Source organism: Staurois parvus, unplaced genomic scaffold, assembly GCF_062004578.1.
Source record: "Staurois parvus isolate SC_StPar_1 unplaced genomic scaffold, SC_StPar_1.0 ptg000172l, whole genome shotgun sequence".
Classification (NCBI taxonomy): Eukaryota; Metazoa; Chordata; class Amphibia; order Anura; family Ranidae; genus Staurois; species Staurois parvus.
In genome coordinates this window covers 9,324,927-9,352,387 of record NW_028317968.1, presented here as the reverse complement: position 1 = coordinate 9,352,387, position 27,461 = coordinate 9,324,927, and the positions used below count along the sequence as shown (strand labels likewise).

The window sequence follows — 27,461 nt, the reverse complement described above, 5'->3', positions numbered from 1 at the left end:
TCTTCTTTCTGCCACGACCAGGTAGCGTTTCAACAGTGCCCTTTGCCTTGAATTTGCGAATGATGCTTCCTAAGGTGTCTCTTGGTATGTTTAACATCTTTGCAATCTTCTTATAGCCATTGCCCTTCCTGTGAAGAGAAATCACCTCTTCTCTTGTCTTCCTGGACCATTCTCTTGCCTTCACCATGTTTGTAACCACACCAGTAAATGTCTAGAAGGAGCTGAGTATCACAGTCATTTTAAAGCTGCCTAATTGGTGCTTATTATGCTTGATTGCTGCTCGGTGACATCCACAGGTGTTTTCAATACCTGATGGAAAGCACCTGTATGAACCTCTGTTCTTCAGAGTGGTAGTCTTTAAGGGGTTGAATAATTGTGGCAATGAAGAAACCACATAAGAACCATTTACTACTGTATTACATAAACAATTGATGTCATTTTAGTTGCATTTGGGTAGTTACAACGTCCTTGTAGGATTTGATTCTGAATACAATTCCAAATGTACACTATAGTCCCTAAACCCCTTTACAGCATTGGGGGTTGAATAATTTTGGACACAACTGTAGGTATGGTTATTTTTCTACAGGGGGATTATGGGTGCATTATTGTGGATACATATTCCAAGGACTATATATGACCTATTTCTGATAAGACATGCATAGAATTATTTTTCCTCATGGGAAAAATAGGTGGAATATCGCGTATACACATCCCACATAATACATTTTACCTTTTTAGATAAGAATATGGGTAAAATTACTTTTATTTATGGGGATTATGGGGGCAATATTATGAGTACACATCCTGCATAAAAATATGTAACCTGTTTCTGATAGGAATATGGGAATTTTTATTATTATTATACAGGTTTTATATTACGCCAACAGTTTACACAGTATTTTAGGACAGACAAGTACAGTTAGAAATACAATTCATTACAGGAGGAATCAGAGGGCCCTGCTCATTAGAGTTTACAATCTTAAAAGGACAGATAGTTGATACAAAAGGTAATAATTGGGGGGATGAGCTGATGCATAAAATAAAAGGTTTTTCAGGGATCTCCTAAAAGTGGAATATAAATATTTTTTTTATGTGGGGATTATGGGTGGAGTAACATGGTTACACATCCTACGTAATATACAATCATGGAAAAAATATTGGTACCCCTGCATTTCTGTCAGGTAATGCACCACTTTGCCCAAACAATCGTTGCAATTACAAATCTTTAGGCATTCTTAAGGACTCTTTAATGACTGGCATAGTATCACTGGATTGGCATAGGGCCAATGTGGTGCCAATATTTAAAAAGAGGTCAAAATCTTTACCAAGTAATTATAGACCTGTTAGTTTAACTTCTATAGTTGGGAAGATACTGGAGAGTTTAATAAAAGACCACATAGATGAGTTCCTGCTGGAAAAAAATATTTTAAGCAACAGACAGCATGGATTCATGAAAGACAGAAGTTGTCAAACAAATCTGATTTCTTTTTGTAAGGAGGTGAGCAAAACCTTGGACAGAGGGGTGGCGGTGGACGTAGCATACTTGGATTTTGCAAAAGCGTTTGACACAGTTCCCCACACAAGGTAATGTGTACAGTAAAGTCTACGGGCTTGGAAAAATCAATATGTAAATGGATAGAAAACTGGCTAAAAGAGTATTCAAAGAGTAGTGGTTATTGATTCATACTCTGAATGGTCTAGAGTAGTCAGTGGTGTACCCCAAGGTTCAGTGTTGAGACCCTTACTTTTTAATATATTTATAAACAATATAGGGTCTGGGATTAAAAATACCAAATGACACCAAGCTGTCCAGTGGAATAACGTCCTTACAGGATGTCTTCAATTTACAAGCCGACCTCAATGCACTGTTCAATTGGGCAGCTATGTGGTAAATGCGGTTTAATGTTGATAAATGTAAGGTTATGCACTTGGGGAATAAGAATATGCATGCATCATACATACTAGGGGGAGTACAACTGGGGGAATCAATGGTGGAGAAGGATCTGGGGGTTCTGGTAGATCACAAGCTTAATAATGACATGCAATGCCAAGCTGCATATAGTGAACTCGGTGTAGAGCTATTCACCCTGAGGTCATCACAGAGGACACTCTTTACGTCTGGAGGAAAATTTAATCTCCAAACACGGAAAGGTTTCTTCACAGTGAGAGCTTTTAGGTGGAGGGAAGTAAAAATAAAAAAAAATGGTTGCATTAGTGTGCACACCCTTAAACTAATACTTTGTTGAAGCACCTTTTGATTTTATTACAGCACTCAGTCTTTTTGGGTATGAGTCTATCAGTATGGCACATCTTGACTAGGCAATATTTGCCCACTCTTCCTTGCAAAAACACTCCAAATCTGTCAGATTGCGAAGGCATCTCCTGTGCACAGCCCTCTTCAGATCACCCCATTTTTGATCGAATTAGGTCTGGGCCTTGGCTGGGCCATTCCAAAACTTTAATCATCTTCTGGTGAAGCCTTTCTTTGTTGATTTGGGTGTAAGCTTTTGGGTCGTTGTGATGCTGAAAGATGAAGTTCCTCTTCATGTTCAGCTTTCTAGCAGAAGCCTGAAGGTATTGTGCTAATATTGACTTGTATTTGGAACTGTTCATAATTCCCTCTCAACAAACACTTTACTCCTGCGCTAGGAAAGGACTCAGTAGACCCAATAGGAATGTTCTGGAATATGAACTGCTTGCTGCCCTCAACAGACCGGGGTGGTCCGAATACACTGGATACAAATGGAGAAACAGAAAAAGGGCGCACTGACCTAGTGCATTATCGCTTAAAATAATTTATTAAAGAAACAAAAATAGGTATCATACTCACAATGGACATAATAACACAGGCATGTCAAACTGAACAAGATGTATGATCCAAACAACAAGACGTATGATCCAAACAACTTCTGAGGAAGAGGTTATGTCCTCGAAACGCGTTAGCCAGTTGGTCATCCAGGGTTCCATCGTATGGACTCAGATGTTGTTTGGATCATACGCCTTGTTCAGTTTGACATGCCTGTGTTATTATGTCCATTGTGAGTATGATACCTATTTTTGTTTCTTTAATAAATTATTTTAAACGATAATGCACTAGGTCGGTGCGCCCTTTTTCTGTTTCTCCATTTGTATCCATTCATAATTCCCTCTACCTTGACTAAGGCCCCAGTTCCAGCTGAAGAAAAAGAGCCCCAAAGCATGATTTTGCCAGATTTCTCTGTGGGTATGGTGTTCTTTTGGTGATGTGCAGCGTTGTTTTTGCACCAAACATATCTTTTGGAATTATGGCAAAAAGTTTAACCTTGGTTTCATCAGACCACAACACATTTTCCCACATGCTTTTGGGAGACTTCAGATGTGTTTTTGCAAAATGTAGCTGGGCTTGGATGTTAGTCCAGACATATGAAGAATACGGGAGATTGTTATCACATGTACCAAACAGCCTAGTACTTGCCAGATATTCCTGCAGCTCCTTTAATGTTGCTGTAGGCCTCTTAGCAGCCTCTCAGACCAGTTTTCTTCTCGTTTTTTCATCAATTTTGGAGAGACGCCCAGTTCTTGGTAATGTCACTGTTGCGCCATATTTTCTCCACTTGATGATGATTGTCTTCCCTGTATTCCATGGTATATCTAATGCCTTGGAAATTCTTTTGTACCCTTCTCGTGACTGATACCTTTTAACAATGGGATCCCTCTGATGCTTTGGAAGCTCTCTGAGGACCATGGCTTTTGCTGTAGGATGCGACTAAGAAAATGTCAGGAAAGACCTACTAGAACAGCTGAACTTTATTTGGGGTTGATCAGAGGCACTTTAAATGATGGCAGGTGTGTACTGACTCCTATTTAACATGATTTTGCATGCGATTGCTTAATTCTGAACACAGCTACATCCAGTTATAAGAGGGTGTATACACTTATGCAACCACTTTATTTAAATTTTTTATGTTTACTCCCCCCCCCCCCCTTTAAAGACTTCAGTTTGTTTTTTAATTGAGTTGTACAGCTTATAAGTCACATTAAAGGTGGAAAAAGTTCTAAAATGAATTATCTTTGTTTCATTTTGTTACATCACAGAAACCTGACATTTTAACAGGGGTGTATAGACTTTTTATATCCACTGTATATCTTTGTCTTAGTTCTTGTGCAGAGTTGCACAAATACCACTTCAGTCTGTCAGTAATATCTACGCAGTGCAGCTTTCTGTGATGGTGAGGCAACAATGCTGCACTGCTCCTGAACTCAGAGCAGTGTTGTCTCTCTTGTGTAAGCTGTGCTGCTTGTTATATAGTGGTATGAAAAGATGTTGCACGGTTGGGGCTATCAGCATTGTCCTTTCTTATTTACAAAAATGTAGCTTGTCAATCAGCACATGACCACACTTAGCCCTGCCCATTGTTTTCTGGATTGACAGCACTGTCTATTTTGCCACACTGAGCTGCAGTGTCTAAAGAGTTTGTGGAACCACAAGTGAAGAAGGATAGGCTCAGTCAGGCAAGGTAAAAGGGTTTTTTGTTATTTTAAGTTTGTGCATCACATAGTAACTGAATTTGGTACTTGTTTAACCTGTGATATAGGAGATTATAGTTTAGTACTTTAAAATTGATAAAATTTCTTGCGCAGCTAAGGTGCACATATACTGCTGAAGAATGCCATTGCTTGTCCCAAAAACACTGCTAGTTTATACACATTATGCAGATCAATGTATTATGTTCTGCATGTTAACCCTCTGGCCTGAAACTAGCACTACGTCTGGGAGTGGGTTAGTATCAGTGTTCTGGATTGGAGAAAGCCTCAGCTTTGGCAGATAGAAGTTTTTTTTAATTTTTATATTATATTGTTTAGTTAAAAACAATTGCACATAGTCTTTCTGGCCGTGAATGTACTGACTGTTCTAGAAGTTGGTAAACTACTCACATCCATGTCAGAGTGCACATAGACACATATTGTGTCATTACATATATCTTATTTAATAAATATAAACAATACAGCTATGTGAACTTGTTTGCCTATGTTTTTCTTATAGAAAAAATGTCTTCTGCATGTTCTGAATACACAATTGGTGGAGTGAAAATTCTGTTCCCATGCAAAGCTTATCCGTCTCAACTTGCCATGATGAATTCGGTAAGTGACTTTTACTTTTTTTTTTCCGTCCATTAAGGGGCACAAGGAGCTCTAAGGCTTCATGTACATGAGCAGCTCTTAAACTAGAGTTTAGGAGCTTTTGGCATTTTTAGGAGCTTTTGGCACTTTTGGCAAAGCTCCTAAACTCAACTCCATAAATGCCTATGTGTCCATGTACACATAGGCTTTTAGCAAAGTTTAGGAGCTGGCGCGTTAAGATGAGGTTAAACCTCCCTCTCCTGAATGCAGAAGAATCGCATTCAGGATATGAACGTTTTGACCGCTGCCTGTGGGAAACTGCAAAACGCGGCAATCGCAGTACCACGATTTTGCCGCGATTTGCGGTTTTCCGCTGCTGGAGGTCAGGGTAGGCTCGTGTACATGAAGCCTTAAACCTTAAGGTTATACTGCCACTTACAAGAGGATTGGACACTGGCAACCAAAAAATTGTAGGCCAGCCCAGTATAACCCCTCCTACTGCTAACATGCCTCAGTTATTTGCTACTGTCCTGGGAGGATGGATGTCAGCTCTGCTGTTTTAAAAGGCTAACCTATTATTTTACCAAAGCTTTTTTCTTTTTCAATTTTTTCTTAAATCAAAACTCTTCCCTACACTGCTGCTTGAGGTTTCCCTGCGATTTCCAGCTGTCTGGTGTGGTCTGCCTCAGCCTGACCTTTAAACTGCACTGGAGCTATACCCTGTTGGACTGGATGTTGCAGGGCTAGCCTAGAAGTGAAGTTTGAGCACTAGGTTTCATGCGGGGCCTCTGGCATTGCTTCTGAGCTTGCTTTATCTCTGAAGACTAGAGAGTAGGCCTCTCTGGCTATGCATTGAGAGCTCCCTTAATTTTATTAGTCGTTGGGCACTATTATTTCCTACTTTCTGCTGGTTTTACCACATTAAGCATTGGTTGATGTTGTGGGATTGAGCACTGATGTTATAGTCTGCGTGGAGTGTTGATTGTGCTTCACCCTAGGTTCACATTGCGGCCCATGTTTGCGTGGGTTCATTTGAATGGGCTGCAGTGCCTGTGCTTCCTGCAAAAAAAGGCGATTGCATCTTTTGTTCATGCTGGCTTTTGACCATGTGATTTCACTGCAGATCCTGCACTTGCAAACGTGCTGTGGGTTGAGATGCGTGGCGGTACCACTGAGAGTTAAAGGCAGCCCCACGCATCTCTTAATACCAGTGCATTTTTGCTGCGGGTGGTTGAGGGAGCAGTTGCACTTCCCGCACCCACAAAAACCCAGCACAGTGTGAGCCTAGCCTCATTCTCTTTTCTGCCATACATTATCAAGGAAGAATCTCACCTCTGTTGCTCCTTTTTGCAAACCAGGTTGAAATTTGAGTGACCTACTACCAGCTGTCTATATCCTTTCCTCTTATCCTATGCATTGGCTTACTGCACTGCAGTTGCAACATTTTGTTTCTAGACATGTAGGGGAGAGGGGGGGAAGCCCACAGTCCTACTATATTGCTGTATTGGGTGCCCACAGCTCACTTTCTGCTAATGGCTACAGCTACTGATGGTGCCATTGTTTGGAGCATAGAGTCAGCCATTCTCTGTTGTTGGAACCTCTCCTGTCCTTTGAATCTTCCTAGGCCCCATTAAGTGTAGCTCGATCGTAGGTGTCCTCAACCAGCTCAGGTTTTTACCAAGATTATGCAAACTTTATGACCCTTATTACCCAGTTGTTTGCTGACTCTGATTGCAGAGACCACAAGTGCACTCCTGTGCTGTCTTCAACAGATTCTATAACTAAATTACTTGCGACCTTAGTGGCTTCTGAGCCATTGGCCACAGAGAATCTGATTCTGGGTCGCTCAAGTCCTTGACTTATGAACTTATCCTGGAGGGGTCGCAGTCTATCGCTATTAATCCCAAGTAAAAAGAGACCATTTGGACCCTGAATGATGTAGTGCACACTACCCTGAAACTGGATAATCAGTCTGTTGCTTCTCAGGCTAGAGTGTTCCTTCCACAACAGAAACATCAGATTTTCTGGTCTCAAATTCAAATTCCCCAGTCTAGTCCAGAAGCTCTCTTGACACTCCGTTTCTGCATGGAAATCTTGGGACTTGTGGTAGCTTCCTTCAAGGCAGTTCCCTTTGCCTAATTTCACTCTAGACATCTGTAATGCAACATTGTATCATTGTTGGACGGATCAGTCCTGTTTCTGCATAGGCTGATTCTGTTGACATCAAGGACCATGGCTTTTGTAGCTTAGAAATCTGGCTATTATGTCTTTCAGAAGGTCTTCACAAAGAGAGTCTGTCTTGAACAGAACTTCGTGTTTCAGCATTGTCAGCCATATGGTGAATGCTGGATGTTGGACCCCCTAGCTTCCAGGTTTAACAACAAAGTTGGTTGATTTGTGTATTGGTGCAGGGATCCTCTAGCGGTAGCAGAGGATGCTCTAGTGGCTCCAAGGCATCAGTACAGCTTGATCTTATGCTTTCCATATGGATGTGGTACTCTGACCTGTCCAGACTCCTGGAGGATGCTCCATGGACTGTTCCAGATTGTCTGAATATTTGGTCCTAGGGACTGTCTTACCATACTGCTTCATGGTCACTGTCTTCAGTGATATAGCTGTTGAATCACAGATTGTGGGGGGCAAGGGAATTTCTGAATTGGTGATTCCCACAGTGCCAAACACTAGGAAGTTTCGGTTCGTCAAGGTCTGTTATCACACATGGAAGGCATAGCTTTGTGAAAGTTTCATCCCAGGAAACTCGCCATGGGGCAATCCTGGCTTTTCTACAAATGGACCAGGATCAGCATTTGGCCTTGAATGCTATCAAGGGTCAGATATAGATGCTTGTGATCTTATTGTAAAGACCTCTGTCTTCCCATTCTGTGATTAGGACTTTTTTACACGATGTCCCTCCATGTGGCTACCCTGTACGTGAACCCATGGGATCTGTATCTGGTTCTTTTGGCACTTCAGAAACCACCCTTTGAACCTGTAGGGTTAATCCTTTTATCCTCCCACTCACAAGGTTCTTTTCCTTGTTCTCACTCTGTGAGGCGAGTGTACCATTTTGTTCTTACACAAGGATAAAGTGGTGCCTAGAACTTTCTTTCTTCATAAGGTAGTTTTGGCCTTTCACCTTAACCAGGATATCATTCTTCTGTCCCTCTGTCTGGCCTCAGTTAATCAGATGGAGATCTCCCTCCATTATCTGGATGTGGTTTGTGCTGTGCGTGCATACCTTGTCAATACTCCTTCCATTAGAAGATTAAAAGGACCAGCTCTTTGTTATTCCTGATAGCCACTTAAAACAGAAACTGCTTCTTGCTCCACTATTTCCTAGTTGCTCATACGAATCATCATTTAAGCTATTGGTCTTAAAGATTGGTTTCCACCCTACTAATGCACTGTACTAGATCTGCGAGTACTTCTTTGACTTCTAGGCCAGAATTGCAAGGTTGCTATCTGGCCTGGTTTTACCAGGTGAATGTTCAGGCCTCATCTGATGGCAGCTTCAGGCATAAGGTCATGCAGGAAGCTGTGAGCCTGTGGGCCCATTAGTGTTTTGTTGCTGTTGCCCACCCCTCAGTTGAAGTTCTTTGGGACATCCCAACAGTCGCTGAATTCTTGTGCCTCCCAATAAAAAATGGGATTTTCACCTTTCGTCTTTCAGGACAGCACCTAGAGAGACCTCGGCTCCTCCCCACCTGAGGAAACACCTCCACCCTTAATAAAATCTTTGTCATTCCCCTCCGACCTCAGTTTTTGTGTTTCCTCTGGTGGGGAGACATATGTTGGAGGCCTCTCTAGGTGCTGTCAGGGGACAGTAGGACCTGGATTCTAGGATGCAGAAAGGGCAGCGTGGGGTGAAGGCCGGAGAGCCGGCTGCTATCCCCCAGTGAACGCTGCAAGGTCGGGGCTGCTGCCTCTGGGGGGTCAGAGGATGGTGCGGCACTAACCTGGCAGCTGCCTCCGGCCCCCTCCGGAGAGTTGCGGGAGCTGGGGCGTCCTCGTGCGGAGGTCTGGGGAGACCGGGGGAGGAGTCCCGCTCCTCCCATTCGTGCTGGCATTGGAGCGCGCCGGGCCGGATGACGGCAGATGTAATTTCCAGCGGAAGGGGCGGGGCTTCTTCCGGGTTCGCGGCTTCCGGCTGCGGCCCTGAAGACACGGGGGCGGCTGCAAGATGGTGGTGCAGTGCGGGATCCTGTGGAAACAGGTGATACTGCAAGCAAGGCGACCTCCATCCTGAGGATGTCCGGAGCAGAGGCACCGGGACCAGGTGAGGCCAGCACCAGCCAGGCACAGGTAGGCGACTCAGTGGAGTCTTTCCCCTACCTATGGGCCCCTAGCTCCAAGGGGTGTTCCCAGCCCTCTCTGTGGTCAGAGGGTCTAGGGCAGGAGGGGGGCGGTCTATGCAAGGTCAGGCCCTTGTTCCCGGCCAGGGAGGAGAGAGGGGGGGGGGCAGCTGGGCAGGCGGCTCGGATAAGGGGTAATAGGCTCCCTGGTTCTCCTCTTCTTGTTTTTCAGGGTAAAGCCCATGAAAAACTCAAGCACCAGGTGCCTAAGCGGAAATGCTCGTCAGGTAAGGTGACCTTGAAAGAATCATGGAAAAAGTTGCTATGTGGGCCCTGTATAGAGGGGTTAGTTAGGGAGGAGAGTCCGTCACAGGGAGACTTGGTTAAATCAGTGAAGGAACTGACTAATACTGTTGACTCCTTCAAAACGCTTGTTGAGAATTTAGCGTTACCCCAAGCCATGCCCTGTCCCCCCCAGCAGGTGCTTCCATCAACTAGTCAAGCAATGGAGGGCCAGGAGGCTGCTGAAGGTGAGCCATCCTTGGGCTCCCAGTCCGAAGAAGATTCAGAAGGGGAGGGCCTCTCAGACGATCCCAGAGGCCCCTCTTGATACAATTATCCCTGGAAGAGGTAGATGATTTGTTGGGGGCAATTTATGCCACGCTCGATATTAAAGAGGATAAAAAACCACTTTCACTGCATGATCAGATGTATCGGCATGGAAGAACAAAAGCGGAGAGTTTTTCCCATTCACAAGGTTTTAGTGGATACGATAAAGAAGGAGTGGAAGGATCCTGAGAGGAAGCCCTTTTTTTCTAAGTCCCTCAAACGCCAGTTTCCGTTTGATGAGGATCCATCCGCTTTGTGGAACAAAAATCCCAGGCTGGACGCGGCGTTCTCCCAAATTGCTAGAAAGATGGATTTAGTTTTTCAGGACATGGGGGTTCTGCCAGATCTTATGGATAGGAGGGCAGATTCCATCCTTAAAAAATCTTGGGACTCGACTTTGTCCAATTTGAAACCCGCTATGGCCACTACGGTTGTAGCCAGGAACATGGAGTACTGGCTCACGCAGTTACAAGTGCACATCGTCGCAGATTCCCCTAAGGATAGGATACTTGCGTCTTTTCAGACGTTATTACAGGGGGTAGGGGGTACATTGCGGATGCCTCGGCGGAGTCTGTGAGGTGTTCAGCGAGGTCAGCGGCCCTTACCAATTCAGCCCGTAGGGCCCTTTGGCTAAAAACATGGCAGGGAGATATTGCCTCCAAAGTAAAGTTGTGTGGCATTCCTTTTACAGGGGATCTCCTGTTTGACCCAGGGTTAGAGATGGTTTTAGACCGCACAGCGGACAGAAAGAAGTCCTTTCCCCTTAAACGGAAGATGCAGGATCAAGGGGGAAGGAGTTTCGCCCCCCAAAGAGGTTACAGGTCCTTAGGCCAGAGGTTCAGAAAAGGGCATGGGGGCAGAGAGGTAGGGGCAAAAGAGGAGCGATTTTCCGTCCTGAGCAGCCCCAAAAGCCGCGATGACTCGATTCTCCCAGTGGGAGGAAGATTGGGGGTCTTCCTCCCACGGTGGGAATCGGAGGTCTCAAGCCCCTTCATACTGGACATAGTGAGAAGGGGGTACCGCCTGGAGTTCTCAAAGCCACTGCCACGAAGGTTATTAGTAACAAGCCTGCCCATATGTCCACAAAAGGCTTCGGCCTTGCTAGCTTCTCTACGGGAGTTCGAGGAGCAAAGGGTAGTAGTGAGAGTCCCCAATGCAGAGATAGGGGAGGGTTTCTACTCACATGGGTTCGTGGTCCAGAAACCTTCAGGGGCGTACAGGTTGATTCTGAATCTGAAACCCCTGAACGTGACCATCGGATACAAGAAGTTTCGGATGGACTCAATTTTTACAGTCAAAGCTCTGCTTCCACCGGGGGCTTTCTTAGCCTCAATCGATTTAAAGGATGCCTATCTGCATGTACCCATCGTGGATGAGTTTCAGAAGTTCCTAAGGGTCCAGCGGGGACGTGTCACCTGCAGTTTCGGGCCTTGCCCTTCGGGCTCTCCTCCTCTCCAAGGATCTTAACAAAAGTTATGTCCGAGGCGTTGGTTCCACTTCGAGTGAAGGGAATTTCAGTGGTTGCCTACTTAGGCGATCTTCTTTTATTCGCAATCTCAGAGGAGCAGCTTGCACGGGACATAGCAGTGGTGAGGAACCATTTGGAGAGTTTGGGATGGCTATTGAACCTTGCCAAGTCCAGTCTAATTCCAGCACAGAGAATGACTTATCTGGGCTATATTCTGGAGTCCGCCTGTTAAAAAACCTTTCTAACTCCAGAGAAGCTCACAAAGTTTGACAGGGGGATCAGGCGGCTACTATAGAGCCAGGGAATATCATTGAGGCTGGCTATGTCGATTTTAGGGCTGTTGACCTCGTCCATTCCGGCGGTGCAATGGGCGGGGTTGCATCTGCGTCCCCTGCAGCTGTTCATCTTGAACGTTTGGGACCGGCAGCAGAGGTCGTTAGATTCCTGGGTGCGGGTTTCCACCAAGGTAAAAAGATCCCTTTGGTGGTAGAGGAAGGCAGCCAACTTAACTCAGGAGTTACTATGGAATTTTCCAGTGGTCAGAGAGATCACAACGGACTCGAGTGCCCAGGGATGGGGAGCGCACCTGGAGGAATCCGTAGTACAGGGCTCTTGGTCTCGAGAAGAGAGAAGGGAATCCTCAAACTGGAAGGAACTAAAGGCAGTTTGGAAGGCCCTTCGTTCCTTCCAGGGTTTGATCGGGGGCCATCATGTTCGCGTCCTTTCGGACAATGCGACGGTGGTGGCCTATGTGAACAAACAGGGAGGAACAAGAAGCAGGTCCCTCTGGGGGCTGACTGCGGTGCTGCTGTCATGGGCAGAGGCAAATTTAGCCTCCTTATTGGCCGTCCACCTGAAAGAGGAGCTAAACCAGGTGGCCGATTTTCTAACAGCAGCAGTTGAGAGAGTCGGAGTGGGTTCTCAACGGGGAGGTTTACCAAACCATTGTAAAGAAATGGGGATCCCCAGCCATAGACCTATTTGTGTCGGGTCAGAACAGCAAAGTCCCGATTTTCTTCTCACTAAATCGGTGGGACGGGGCTCGGGTGGTGGATGCACTGGCGCAAAAATGTGACTTTCCCCTATGTTATGCTTTTCCCCCAGTCGCCTTGCTGTCGGCAATTTTGAAAAAGTTCAGAACGGAGCCTGGTATCTGTTCTAGATTTCTTGCAGGCGGGGGGGCAGATAAAGGACTAGCAGTCAACATGCTTAAGAGTCAGATATCGGCTCTAAGTGTGTTCTTTGAGTCCCTATTGGCAAAAGAAGCATTGGTCATTAGGTTTTTTAGGGCTTTGTCAAGACAGAGACCGGCGGGAAATAGACCTTTTCCAAAGTGGGATTTGTCAAGAGTACTTACGGTATTAATGGAGCCACCATTTGAGCCCTTAGTTTCCAGCTCCCTGAGGACCCTGACGTTCATAACAGTCTTTTTGGTAGTAATCACCACGGTAAAAAGGGTGAGTGAGCTTGAAGCTCTGTCAATCAGGGTGCCTTATTTTCAGGTTTTTTTAGATAGGGTTGTGTTCAGGACGGACCAGCCTTTGTTCCTAAAGTGGCCTTAGATTTCCACAGAGGACAGGATATTGTTTTACCTTCATTTTACGATAATCCTTCAGGTGAAAGGGAAGTAAAATTTCACACAGATGTGAGAAGGTGTGTGCTCCTTTATCTGGATAGGATGAAGGAGTTTCGTAAAACTGATTCATTTTTTATTTCTTTTGCGGGGGCTAGGAAAGGTCAAGGGGCTTCCAGACGCACGTTGGCTAGGTGGTTGAGATTTGCAATAGAGCAGGCACATCAGGCTGAGGGTCTAGAAGTCCCAGAGGGCATCAGGGTGCATTCTACACGTGCCATGGCGGCCACACAGGCGGAGCCGGCAGGGGCCTACTCGGGACAGATCTGTAGGCCTGCAACTTGGTCCAGTTATGGGACTTTCGTTAGGCATTACAGACTTGACCTGGCCTCGGTGCAAGAGCAGGAATTCGGACGTAAGGTTCTGCAAGCAGTGGGCCCGTCCTAGGGGTGAGTACTCGCTTATCCTCTCAAGGTGCTGTCCTGAAAGACGAAAGGGGAAAATCAAAGTTACACTTACGGTAACGTCTTTTCCAGTAGTCTTTCAGGATAGCACAGGTTACCCACCCTCTGTTGTATAATATTTATGTGAGATGTTTTATTGTGTTTTTGTGTCTCATGTTATGTCTCCCCAGGTGACCGGAGGTACTATGCCAAGAACTGAGGTCGGAGGGGAATGACAGAGATTTTATTTAGGGTGGAGGTGTTTCCTCATGTGGGGAGCCGAGGTCTCTCAAGGTGCTGTCCTGAAAGACTACTGGAAAAGAAGTGTAACTTTGATTTTTGTACTCACTGTAAAATTCTTTTGTGGAGTTCATTGAGGGATACAGGTACCACCCCTCTTTGTCTATGATTAAGTTCTTTGTACTGCTTTTCCACAAAACTGAGGCATGCTGGGAGGGGGGGGGGTATACAAGGCTGGAAGAACTGTCCAGACTAGCTATTTAGCAATAGCAGAACTGATCAAAATGTGACCAAGTGCTTTAAGTCTTTCTAGAGTACCCTGGCCTGTGGTGTTTGCATACATTTGTATAATTCAGAACTCATCTGGTGTCTTTAGCATGTTTTGCACGGTACTTCATTAATAAACAGAAGATAGGAAACACAAAAAGCAAAATCTTAGTAATACCAGTTGCCGGTTAGAAATTTTAACATACAAGTTTGCAGCACAAACATTCTTTCTCTTAACCTGAACACTTTTTTTAACTACTTGTCAACCGCAGATAGCTGAATGACGGCTACACTGCGGCCGGCCAGTTCTGGGAGGGCGTCATATGACGTCCTCCCAGAACGCGCTCTCCTGCGCGCCCCCGGCGATCTCTGTGATTGCTGTGTCCTACGGACACAGCTGATCACGTGATGTGGTAAAAGGCCAATCACAGCGGCCTTTTACCACGTGATCAGCCATGTCCAATGACACTCTGTTCACCGGGAAATGCAATTGCCGGTTCTCGGCTACACTTTCCTTGCTCTGTCAGAGCGTGAGGAAAGTACTGCCGAGAACCGGCAGTTGTCAAAGCAGGGATCGGCACCGATCATCAGGGCACTGATGATCAGTGCCCTGATGAGCGGCGCCCAGCAGTGCCACCCACCAGTGCCGCCCACCTGTGCCCAGCAGTGCCACCCACCTGTGCCCAGCAGTGCCACCCACCTGTGCCCAGAAGTGCCACCTACCTGTGCCCAGCAGTGCCACGCACCTGTGCCCACCCACCTGTGCCCATCAGTGCAACTCAGCAGTGCTGCCAGTCAGCGCCACCAGTCAGTGCCCAGTGGTTGTGCCAGTCAGTGCCCCACCAGTTGCGCCAGTCAATGCCTAGCAGTGCCGCCAGTCAGTGCCTAGCAGTGATGCCAGTCAGTGCCACCTATCAGTGCTGTCTATCAGTACCCATCATTAGTGCCGCCTATCAGTGCTGCCTATCCGTGCCACCTCATTAGTGCTGCCTATCCGTGCCACCTCATTAGTGCTGCCTATAGGTGCCGCCTATCCGTGCCACCTCATTAATGCTGCCTATCAGTGCTGCCTATCAGTGCCCATCAGTGCAGCCTATCAGTGCCCATCAGTGCAGCCTGATCAACGCACAGCAGTGAAGGAGAAAAATTACCTGTTTGAAAAATTTTATAATAGAAAGAAAGAAACTAATTTTCTAATTTTTTGCACTTTTTTTGTTTATAGCGCAAAAAGTAAAGTGCCCAGCGGCGATTAAATACCACCAAAAGAAAGCTCTATTTGTGAGAAAAAAATTATAAAAATTTCATATGGGTACAATCTTGCATGACCGCGCAATTGTCATTCAAAATGCAACAGCGCTGAAAGCTGAAAATTGGCCTGGTAAAGAAGGGGGTATAAGTGCCCAGTAGGCAAGTGGTTAAAGTGTATGTTTTCACAACATTTCAGATTTCTGATACACTATATTGCCAAAAGTATTGGGACACCCCTCCAAATCATTGGATTCAGGTGTTCCAATCACTTCCATGGACACAGGTGTATAAAATCAAGCATCTAGGCATGCAGACTGCTTCTACAAACATTTGTGAAAGAATGGGTCGCTCTCAGGAGCTCAGTGAATTCAAGCGTAGTACCGTGATAGGTTGCCACCTGTGCAATAAGTTCATCCGTGAAATTTCCTTGCTACTAAATATTCCACGTTCAACTGTTAGTGGTATTATAACAAAGTGGGAACAACAGCAACTCAGCCATGAAGTGGTAGGTCACATAAAATGACAGCTGGGTCAGCACATTCTGAAGTGCACAATGCACAGACATCACCAACTGTCTGTGGAGTCAATAGCTAAAGATTTCCAAACTTCATGTGGCCTTCAGATTAGCACAACAAGAGTGCATAGAGAGCTTTATGGAATGGGTTTCCATGGCCGAGCAGCTGCATCCAAACCTTACATCACCAAGTGCAATGCAGAGCGTCGGATACAGTGGTGTAAAGCACACCACCAGCGGACTCTAGAGTAGTGGAGACGTGTTCTCTGGAGTGACGAATCACGCTTCTTTGTCTGGTAATCCGATGGACGTGTCTGGGTTTGGCGGTTGCCAGGAGAACGGTACTTGCTTGACTGCATTGTGCCAAATGTAAAGTTTGGTGGGGTTGGGATTATGATGTGGGGTTGTTTTGCAGGGGCTGGGCTTGGCCCCTTAGTTCCAGTGAAGGGAACTTTTAAGGTGTCGGCATACCAAGACATTTTGCACAATTTCATGTTCCCAACTTTGTGGGAACAGTTTGTGGATGGCCCCTTCCTGTTCTAACATGACTGAACACCAGTGCAGAAAGCAAGGTCCATAAAGACATGGATGATCTAGTTTGGGATGGAGGAACTTGACTGGCCTGCACAGAGTCCTGATCTCAACCCGATAGAACACCTTTGGGATAAATTAGAGTGGAGACTGCGAGCCAGACCTTCTCGTCCGACATCATGGCCTGACCTCACAAATGCACTTCTGGAAGAATGGTCAAACCTTCCCATAGACACACTCCTAAACCTTGTGGACAGCCTTCCCAGGAGAGTTGAAGCTGTTATACAGTAGCTGCAAAGGGTGGGCCAACTCAATATTGAACCCTACGGACTAAATCTGGAATGCCATTAATGTCCAAGTGCGTGTAAAGGTAGGCGTCCCACTACTTTTGGCAATGTAGTGTATGTGTGTATATGTACAGTGGGGCAAAAAAGTATTTAGTCAGCCACCAATTGTGCAAGTTCTCCCACTTAAAAAGATGAGAGAGGCCTGTAATTGGCATCATAGGTAGACCTCAACTATGAGAGACAAAATGAGAAAAGAAATCCAGACAATCACATTGGCTGATTTGGAAAGAATTTATTTGCAAATTATGGTGGAAAATAAGTATTTGGTCAATATCAAAAGTTCATCTGAATACTTTGTTATATATCCTTTGTTGGCAATGACAGACGTCAAACGTTTCCCGTAAGTCTTCACAAGGTTGGCACACACTGTTGCTGGTATGTTGGCCCATTCCTCCATGCAGATCTCCTCTAGAGCAGTGATGTTTTGGGGCTGTCGCTGGGCAACACGGACTTTCAACTCCCTCCAAAGGTTTTCTATGGGGTTGAGATCTGGAGACTGGCTAGGCCACTCAAGGACCTTGAAATGCTTCTTACGAAGCCACTCCTTCGTTGCCCGGGCAATATGTTTGGGATCATTGTCATGTTGGAAGACCCAGCCACGTTTCATCTTCAATGCCCTTGCTGATGGAAGGAGGTTTGCACTCAAAATCTCACGATACATGACCCCATTCATTCTGTCCTGTACATGGATCAGTCGTCCTGGTCCCTTTGCGGAGAAACAGCCCCAAAGCATGATGTTGCCACCCCCATGCTTCACAGTAGGTATGGTGTTCTTTGGATGCAACTCAGCATTCTCTCTCCTCCAAACACGACGAGTTGTGTTTCTACCAAACAGTTCTATTTTGGTTTCATCTGACCATATGACATTTTCCCAATCCTCTTCTGGATCATCCAAATGCTCTCTAGCAAACTTCAGACGGGCCCGGACATTCAGTCTTCCCAGCCTGGTGCAGGTCTACAATTTTGTTTCTGGTGTCCTTCGACAGCTCTTTGGTCTTCACCATAGTGGAGTTTGGAGTGTGACTGTTTGAGATTGTGGACAGGTGTCTTTTATACTGATAACAAGTTCAAACAGGTGCCATTGATACAGGTAATGAGTGCAGGACAGAGGAGCCTCTTAAAGAAGAAAGTACAGGTCTGTGAGAGCCAGAAATCTTGCTTGTTTGTAGGTGACCAAATACTTATTTTCCACCATAATTTGCAAATAAATTCTTTCCAAATCAGCCAATGTGATTGTCTGGATTTTTTTTCTCATTTTGTCTCTCATAGTTGAGGTCTACCTAGGATGCCAATTACAGGCCTCTCTCATCTTTTTAAGTGGGAGAACTTGCACAATTGGTGGCTGACTAAATACTTTTTTGCCCCACTGTATATATATATTTCTATAAACAAACACACACACACACACACACCATAAACAAATAGTTAAGAGGACGAGTGGGCTCCAGGCAATGCACATTATACAAATACTCGTAACAGTTTAACTCATGAGTAAGGGTAAATACCACAATGTAATGTCAGGCAAATAGCAACGTAAGACACCAGTCAAAGAAGACCGTTGTCGTGGTCTCGTAATACCATATACTGAGCACCAAGCATTAAGATATTAGATACTGAGTATCCCTTTGAGATCTGCGAGTATAGAGGGAAAAACAGAGGGGAAAAAACAGAATAGAGACAAATAACCAGAAAATATCAGAGAAAGAAATGGAAAGTAAAATCAATGGAACCCAGAGCCATTCACTGCAGTGGCGTGAGAGGTTACTAAACATTCACAGTCGTAAGTAGGTGACCATGTGGCCTCTTTATTGATAAGAAAGTCCACCTTACAGCCTTGTGGTATATATATATATATATATATATATATATATATATATATATATATATATCGCTGTTTAAAATGCTATCCTTTCTCTAAACAAACATTCTATTTTTTTTTGTATCAAATGAGCAGTCCTGAAATAATAGTTCTTGATAAAAAACTGAAAATTGATGCATTGAGTCTAAAACCCAAATACAGTGTAAATTTATGGCTGTTATGAAGCCCTTGTACACTACATCAATTCGGTTGTTTAGCAATATTCATTCAGGCCACAAGATGGCAGCACTACGTTATATATTACAAGTGTTTCGTTTTTCAATGATTAAAAATAATGTTCACTATATATGACAAACGTGGTTTTAGCAAAATATGTTGTGTGCTAAAACAAGATTTAACTTGTATTTTCATTGCAGCATAAGACTGGATATGTATTTTGGTTAATTAATACAGCATATTTCCTTTTATTTACTCAGATTGTGAGAGGATTGAACTGCAGACAACACTGTCTGTTGGAAAGTCCCACTGGAAGTGGGAAAAGTTTAGCGTTACTTTGTTCTGCTCTTGCTTGGCAGCAGGCTCAGTATGGTGAGTAATATAGCAATCCCCTAATTACAAATGTTTTATTGGACCCTTTATTTGTAATTTTCTTTATTTTAATAAATTACAAAGTTTTTTATATGTTGGTCTTTACATTGGTAAGTTAGTGTAAATACAACCTTACAGTAACTGGTCTGGTCCCTTTTTTTCTTTATTTATTTACCCTTACTGCACTGGAAAGGTAAAATTTGATTGGTTCCTGTGGGCAATTAAACATTTCCATGTTCAGAATGTTTCACACGTGAAAATTTAAGCTCATTCACATCACATCATATTTAGTGTACGTAATTCATGTTTTCATTGCATGTTCCTGTGCATAAAACTGCATTTTTGTGTACTTAACTTGAATGAGACCTCATATGGCAGCACACCAAAATGCTGCACGTATGACTTTTCCAAATGCACTGTAAGAACAGATCCTGGAGAAAACAGTCCATACATATTGCTTGTGTTGGAAAACACTGTACATTTATGTAACATTAAGTGACTCTCATTGGGAAACCATTCTGGTCTCCTTCTAAAAGCGTTAATTGCCTGGCTATGTTTTACTTAAGCACTTTTAAATTACCAACCCAGAACAAGCAAGCTTTAAATACGTACAAGACCTTTTTATTTCTATATATGTTCTAAGTCAGCTATCCAGAGAGCATTGAAACCAAAGCATCAACATTACAGCCAGGAAAGTAGCATTCTCAAAGGAGAGTTCATCAGTAGCAGCCCCCATGATCCTCTCTTGACTGTGTCCCTTATAGGGCAGAGTTTGCACTTTTATTTTAGTTTTACCTTTTTCATAAGTAAGAAACACTGCTTATATGAGATTTGATTCATATGTGTATACATGTATGTGGCAAACAATTTCTAGGTTAAGTTAGGTGAATTGCATTTCTGCATATCCTTTGATAGTGAAGCTGTAGCTATCAGTTGGCTTATGTAGACACTATCATTAAAAATTCTATAAATGGATGTATAAAAATCAAGAAATTGTTTTCATAATGAAAGTTTGAATTTTGGTAAGTTCTGTTATTCACTTTTACCCAATGACCACCTTTGTTTTTCCATCAATGCATGAGCATGGAAATTTGAAATATTTTGATGGTACAAAATATATTTTTCTATTGCACTCAGATGTATGGGGCTTCAGTAGAGCAGTCCAAACAAATAAAAGGAAACATTAAAACAAATCCTGGATGCTTGTGAAGAATTTCACACTTGCAAATTTAAATAAGTTCACCTTTTAACAAAAAATAATAAATGCACATTTTTTTTTGCAGGTAAAAAATGTGCATTTATTATTTTTTGTTTCTGGAGCCTGTAAAGCATTGCACCAGCAATCAGTAGATTGCTGGTGAAATGCAGGTCTCCTGCAGACCTGTCAGTGTATCTGTGTGCTCTTACATCTCATAGGAGCAAGCGGATGCTTACTGACAGGAAGACTCAATTAACTACCACAGCGCTTCACAGCTCCTCAAAGGCTGTTGGAACTTGTAGTGTTCTCATTCACAGAATACTGTGAATGAGTGACACGGCCAGGTGAGCGGAGCCACAAATGGCTGCTTTTTTGTTACAGCTAGCAGGGAAGAGAAGATCCCTCGTTAGCTGTCACAACAGGGATTGGGGGGGTGTTAGGCCGTTCCATTCATAATATGTTACATGTTGCAACCTGAATATGGGTGTAACGTGTTACAAAAGGTGAACTTATCCTTTAATCCTTGGCAGTTTCTGTGATTTCATAGCACTGAGGACAAATACATATAATTAATTATGCTCATATAAACAAAAAAAATCATTTGAGAAATCAATGTGGTCAATATATAAGCCATAAAGAAAGCATTGGTTTAATTTACATAGATCAGGTTTACACTATGAAGTAGAAATGTATTGCCAATGTAAATATTGAATCTCTCTGCTTGAATGGCTTGAATGAAATTTGTACAACAAGCTCCCTGCTGAGATCCTCTGTCAGTACTGGCCAAGCCTGCACCTGATTAACTAAACATGAATGTATGAGGCCTCTGATTACTGGAAGAACACTGAGATCACACATATTTCAACTCTACATATATTTGACATGCAAGATGCTTCTGCTGACCATAGGACAAACACTGACACCAAAATACTGCATCACTATACCGGAATATCATGTATGAGGCCTCTGCTGTACAGTGGACAAACACTGACACCAAAATACTGCACAACTAAATATGAGTGTCCTGAATGATGTGTGTAGTGTAGGCGAGTGGTGATATCACACATACTATGCCATTACACGTGAATGCCATTTATGAGACCTATACTGCTGCTTAGGCAAACACTAGCAGACGTATATACAATGTTACTAAACAGGCATGTCATTAATGAGGCATCTGCTGTTAGGAAAGGAGCAAGACTGGTCAACATGCCAGAAGGTTAATGAGATAACATTGCAATGAAATAAATTAAAGCCTAATTGAACCTTCCAACTTCATTAGTGTGATGCAGTTAGGCTGCATAAACTGTAACACATATGGAAATTTTTTTATCTTTGTATTCTATTTGCTGCATAAAGGTTAAAGCACCCTTTGCTACTAACTTGGAGAGCCAGACCCCTGCTCCAATCAGCAGTGTGAGGACTGTTAATTGGAGCAGTTTGCGGTGAGGCTTGTAGTACCACTGGACACCCAGACAACTGCTGGGCAGAATTCCGGCTCTGGAGCACAGGGTGTTTTTAACTCTTTACTGCAGCAAATGGAAAGTAAACAAAAAATACACCCACATTTATTACTGTTTATGCAGGTTGATTACAAATGGAAGATTCAATTTGACTTTAGAGTAAAGTGCTGGGGTACAAATGAAAAAGACCAAAGAATGGGACTTTAAAGGTGTCCTCTCCCAAGAAATAAACCACTGGTAAAAATATAAGTTTTTATTGTACCTAAACAATATAAATGTTAAAATCACATGCATAAAAAAACTGATATTTTAGTATCCTCATATTATTATTATTATTAATAATAATAATATCAGTACACTCTAGTGGCCAGCCCATAATCACCATCAGTACAATAAGGTTTATTTATCATAGTTCAAACGCAATAAACCAGGGTTCAATATAGGTCTGTGATGATTAGGGCACAATGATTCTGACTAAAGCTTGACTCTACTTGATTTGCTTAGTGCTTCTTCTAAGATAAAAATTACCTTTTGTCATTGATACAGCATTCTGCAACGTGTGGCCCTGCCTGTAGCTGTACATCCTTGCTTTATTAAGCATCCCTGCCAAGTCCTCTTCATCTTGCACATGTGTTTCTTGGTCCCACTTATTCCTATGGCGAGCCATACTAATGATGACCTCCAGTGGTCCTTGAGAGTATGATTCTTCCTATAGGAGTAATAGGAATAAATAAGGCAGCGATTTGCACATTCAGGATAAAGAGGACCCCATGAGGATGCTTTCTGATGCAAGGTTTTGTGGCTCCAGACAGGGTTGCACAGTGAAGATTGTTGGATCTAGGCCAAAGGTATGTTCTCCAGCATGGCTGCACTCAGGGGGTTGCCTTAAAGCAGCGGTCACCGTTCTTTTTGGCACCAAGGACAGGTTTCTTGGAAGAAGATTTTCGTGGGGTGGGGAGAGGTGTTAGCATTTCAATCATCCCAATACTGAGGATTATATGGTTTCAGGATGATTGAAGTGCATTATTTTTGTTATTACATTGTAATATATAATGTAATGAAATAGTTCAAATCACCATAATGCAGAATCAGTGGGAGCCCTGAGCTTGTTTTCCTGCCACGAAATGCAGCGTGTCACTTGCTACTGTAGCCTGCCGCCAGATGCAGCGTTTCACTTGCCACTCTATAGCCTGCCACCAGGTGCAGCATGTCACTTGTCACTGTAGCCTGCCGCCAGATGCAGCGTTTCACTTGCCACTCTATAGCCTGCCACCAGATGCAGCATGTCACTTGTCACTGTAGCCTGCCACCAGATGCAGCAACTGCAGCCATCAGATGCAGCTTGTCACTAGTCTGCCACCTCAGTCACAAGATGCAGCTTATCACTAGCTTGCCACCTCAGTCACCAGATGCAGCTTGTCACTTTGTGAGGGTTTTGTGCAGTGAAAGAACTTAATAATTATAAAGCCTCTTGCAGCGTCTCCCCAGTGCTATGGCCTCCCTAGGAATCTGGCATTCAAGTTCAGGAGTGGGGAAAGCAGCACATGGGCACTACACTACAGGGTTCCGCTCCTATGAGAATTTAGGTTTTATGGAGGTGGACCCAACAGCAGTGATGGAGCGGTGATGCAGTCTCTGCTTTCCTGACGCTCGCCTCCTTGCAGCCTTTGCGTGGCCTGGCTTCAACAGGGTACAGTCTAGCAACAGGCCCTGGGGACCCCTGTTTTAAAGTACAGCTTGTACATTTTTATATAGGGCTGTACCTTCCTTTGTATAGTTTTGTTTGTTCAAGGATGGAAGAGGTGTCCCCTGTGTAAGCTCAAATTTGGTTTGTTGGAGGTTAGACAGGGCTATGGACTACTTTCATGTGGTCATGTGACAAGGCACTGGTGCAGTTACGTACTCATACAATACAATAAACCAAATAGATAATGTCCATGCCACTCTGCTGTATTCTTTCAGTACAAAAGGTGCCAGATTTAGAAGGAAAACAAGACCTTTATCTAAAAAGTGCAGTTCACTGACCAGATTGTCTGAAGAGGTCAATAAGCTCTTGAAGGGACAACTACCCTAGTATGATGAGTCCAATTGGTTAAGAGAACAGTCTGGATACTGTCTTCAGTCCTTTGGTGTTACCAGGAATTCAAGGAACGAAGATTTACCACAGTGGGAAATAGGGAGAAAAAGAACTTAATAGTGCAAATAGTGTTATATTTAATTTATTAAAAAAAATGAAGCACACAAAAAATTAACATCGCATAGGCCACAGTTTGGGGAGTGCTGGTTTAGATGCATATAGTGCTCAGCAGAGTTCTTCTTTAAAGGAAAAGAACAGCCAAAGCTCATTTGGCTGTACTTCTGTGGATCACAGGCATGCAGTTTGTTCTGCACTCCTGTAACCCGTTTTCAGCTAAAAACGGGCTAAGGCATGTTGTCGGCTGATTGAAACTCAGCAGGTCCAGGCTTGGGAAAGATCCTGACTTCAAAGTCGGGATCCACCCCAGAGTCTGGAGTGGCACCTGGCTTGGCCTCCCAGCGAGCCGCTAAGGAGTCAACCGCTCCCTCCCCCTTCACAGCCCAGCGCTGCACTCAGTGCAGAGGGGCAGAGCAGACAGCAGTGACTGACAGTCATCGCTCTCTGCTCAGAGTGGCTGTGAGAACTCGGCGATCAGCGGTCATGTAACAGACCATCGGACCAGTGCTGCATTCATCTACTTAGGTAAGTATATTGGGGGGGAAAAAAAGTCCATACTTCTCTTTTATTGATCAAACTTTAACTTATCAAATTAGGTAGTGCAGATTGCAGTTGGTGTTTCTTTCCTGATCTGAGAATGTGGTTTCCTGTGTTGAGGAGAACATCGATGCTACTACTTTTAACTGTTGGGCTTTTTGGGGGTTTTTGTGCGTGTGTATGTGTTTTTTTTTTTTTTGTGGGTTCCCAGGAGGTGACATGTGTGAGGTTTTAGGGCTGCTCTGGGAATAGCAAGCACAGGTATACACAAAACAGGAAGGCTCAAATGTTTCATAGCATGATGTGTGAGTTGACCAGATATAACACATACTAAAACTTGAGAGCAGTAAACATCTGAGATCACTCTACCTTTATATTTTGTCACTTTATAAAGAAAGGAATGTCACCTTTCTGTGGATGTATTGAGGCTTCCTACTATAATTGTCACTGCTATGTGATCATACAAATTCCTCTTATCATATGCAGTTTTGTTTTCTTTGTTATTAGGTGAATCAACACTTCTTTAGCCTTTACCCTGAATAATACATTATTCAGAACCAGATCTGAATCATTTGGGAGGAAGGGAAGGGGTAAATTAACAGGTTATCTAGTCAAAACATGAATAACACTCTCATGGGATTTCAAAGGTTTTATATTTTGATTTGCTTTTTAAGGCTTTGCAGCTACAGTATTTAGTGAGCTTGCTATATCATGTCAACTTTACAAATATCAGAGATGGAATAGGCCTTTGGTATTACTGTGACCCTGACCATTATTTAGAAGTTTGCTTCTGTTCTTCATTTTAAACCAAAATCAGATGAAAATAAAGATAAGTAAATAAATATGTAATCTGACAAAATTAATTTTTCTGAATGTATAGATTTGATTTACAGAAATGTATGCTGCTCAAGAAGCCAGGCTTTGTAGATAGGGTTATCTGCATCCTTCTATGCACATATTGCAGAAAAAAAAATAAAAAAAATAAAATTTTTGCAAAAAAAACACCAAAGTTGTTCAGTCTGTAAGATGTACCCAATTAGTGGATTGATTTCCTCATCTCTAGTTGGAGACAAAAATGGATTGCAGTGGGGAGTTCTTATTTTAGACCTGGTGGTGCCCACTGCAAAAGACGAACAGGGGATACAAGAGCTACAGCTTAGCATGAGCAGTATATCAATGTCCAATTCATGGCAGAATGCTTTTAAGTTCCATACTTTCTGTTCATTTTTTATTTGGCTGGAGTGCCCAGAAATATAATTCAGTCTAAAGAAATAGTTTTTAAAAAACATCCTGTGGGGGTCATGATGCTCTAAAGATCCATTTGGACTGCAAATGCTTCACTGCAATAAGCAGGCATAAAACACCAAATATTGGTAATTTTGTTCAGTTCTATAAGCCTACAATTACATTGTACGTTTTTGTTGCCAAAGATCATTTTTTTAGCACTTTATTCATATTTCTATGCCATTTTTTTACTATTGTTTATAGGAAAGCCTGTAGATGAAGATATGAACAAGAAAGACTGGAAAAAAGAAGAATCTTTTTCATGTGGCTGCACATGTCATTCAAAAATTTCAAACAGCAATGTGGCATCCACATCTACTTCCATCAGTAATGCTGGACCCTCTTCTGTTGAATTTTCATCCAATATAGGTAAAAACAGATCTCAAATTGTACACAGCTCATTCACATTGCCTTTTAATTTTATTATCCACATATATGGAAGTACATCACTGCTTATGGTTTTGGGGAAATTATTTTGAGGTGCTAAAAACATGTGCTTCCCCTTTAATTCCTGATTTATAGAAAACCAGCAATATTGAAACCCCCTTAGTTTAGTTTAATCTAAGTCCTAACAGTATAGGTGAGCACTAAAAGTTTTTTTTTGGGTTCAGTTATTAGTTTGCACTTTTGTTTCTGTTTTTTTCTTAAAGCAGAACTAAACCCTCCTATCCTTTACAGACATGGAAGTCGCCATCTTAGCCTGTGTTTGATCTGCAATTGCCATGATGTTGCACATGTGATCAGCTAAGACACCAGCCATTTGATAGCTTGACGGTTCAGTTGAGAGCTAACATAAGCACATTAGACTACATGCCTTGAATGTAACTGTTTTTGTAAAGAGGAAGAGATAGCCCAGCCACTGCACACCTCACCTGCTCCGAGTGGATTGAAGGCAAAAGCAGCCTCAGTTTGATTCATCCAGATCACAACTCCAACATGTTTCACCCTGCCCCACCCCCGGGGCTTTATCATGATTAAGCCCCAGAGGCAGGGCGAAACATATTGGAGTCCAGGTCTGGATGAATTGAGCTAAGGCTGCTTTTAGCTGCTAACCACTTGGACTGGGTGAGGTGTGCGGTGGCCGGGCTATCTCTTCCTATTTCTGCAGTATGCTTTGGGTCTGGACGGACCTTTCCTCAGCCTGCACCCTCACTAGTCAGCGGCATCCAGGTAATTAGAGCGTTTTTATCGTGGGTCACAGTGTTTTTGGAAAGGGTTAAATTGATGGGTTTATCTCTTTTAGTGGGACTAAACCCAACAAATTAACTGTTTCGCAAAACTGTTGCATTTAAGGCATAACATGATGGATAACAATCACGGTTGCATTTGCTCTCAACCTAACTGTCAAGACATCAAATGACTGGTATCATAACTGGCCACATGTTCATCATGGTAACTGCAGATTAAGATGGAAGCCTCCTTGGCTGTAAAGTAAACTCACTTTCATTGTGGAACGCATCAGTATTATGGTTGCCTTCGAAGGGTTGTATCTGTAAGAGTATATAAATGTATCCAGGGCTTTTTTAGGTGCAGGAATTCAACCTCTCCCTCCCGAAACCACATTTGGGTGTGGCCAAAATGTACAAGCAGGAGGAGGATCTTTAAGCAGCAGTAAATACCAGGAGTTCAGGGATGTGCTATGTACTAAGTGCAGGGTTCGGGAGTGTGCTATATACTAAGTGCAGAGTCAGGGGTGTCCTATGCAGAGAGTGTAGCATTCAGAGATGAGCTAAGTATAGAGTGCAG

The 27,461-nt window shown here is 43.4% G+C and overlaps 1 protein-coding gene across 1 annotated transcript in view; it reads left to right on the top strand.

The window, feature by feature from the left end:
* The window catches only part of BRIP1 (BRCA1 interacting DNA helicase 1), a 384,399-nt gene that overhangs the window by 10,697 nt on the left and 346,241 nt on the right, over window positions 1-27,461 (top strand). The window contains exons 2-4 of the mRNA XM_089676644.1: window positions 5,024-5,121; window positions 18,928-19,039; window positions 25,920-26,084. Of these exons, the coding sequence (XP_089532770.1) occupies window positions 5,029-5,121; window positions 18,928-19,039; window positions 25,920-26,084 (370 nt within the window). The 5' untranslated portion in view covers window positions 5,024-5,028. The remainder of the gene's footprint in view (window positions 1-5,023; window positions 5,122-18,927; window positions 19,040-25,919; window positions 26,085-27,461) is intronic.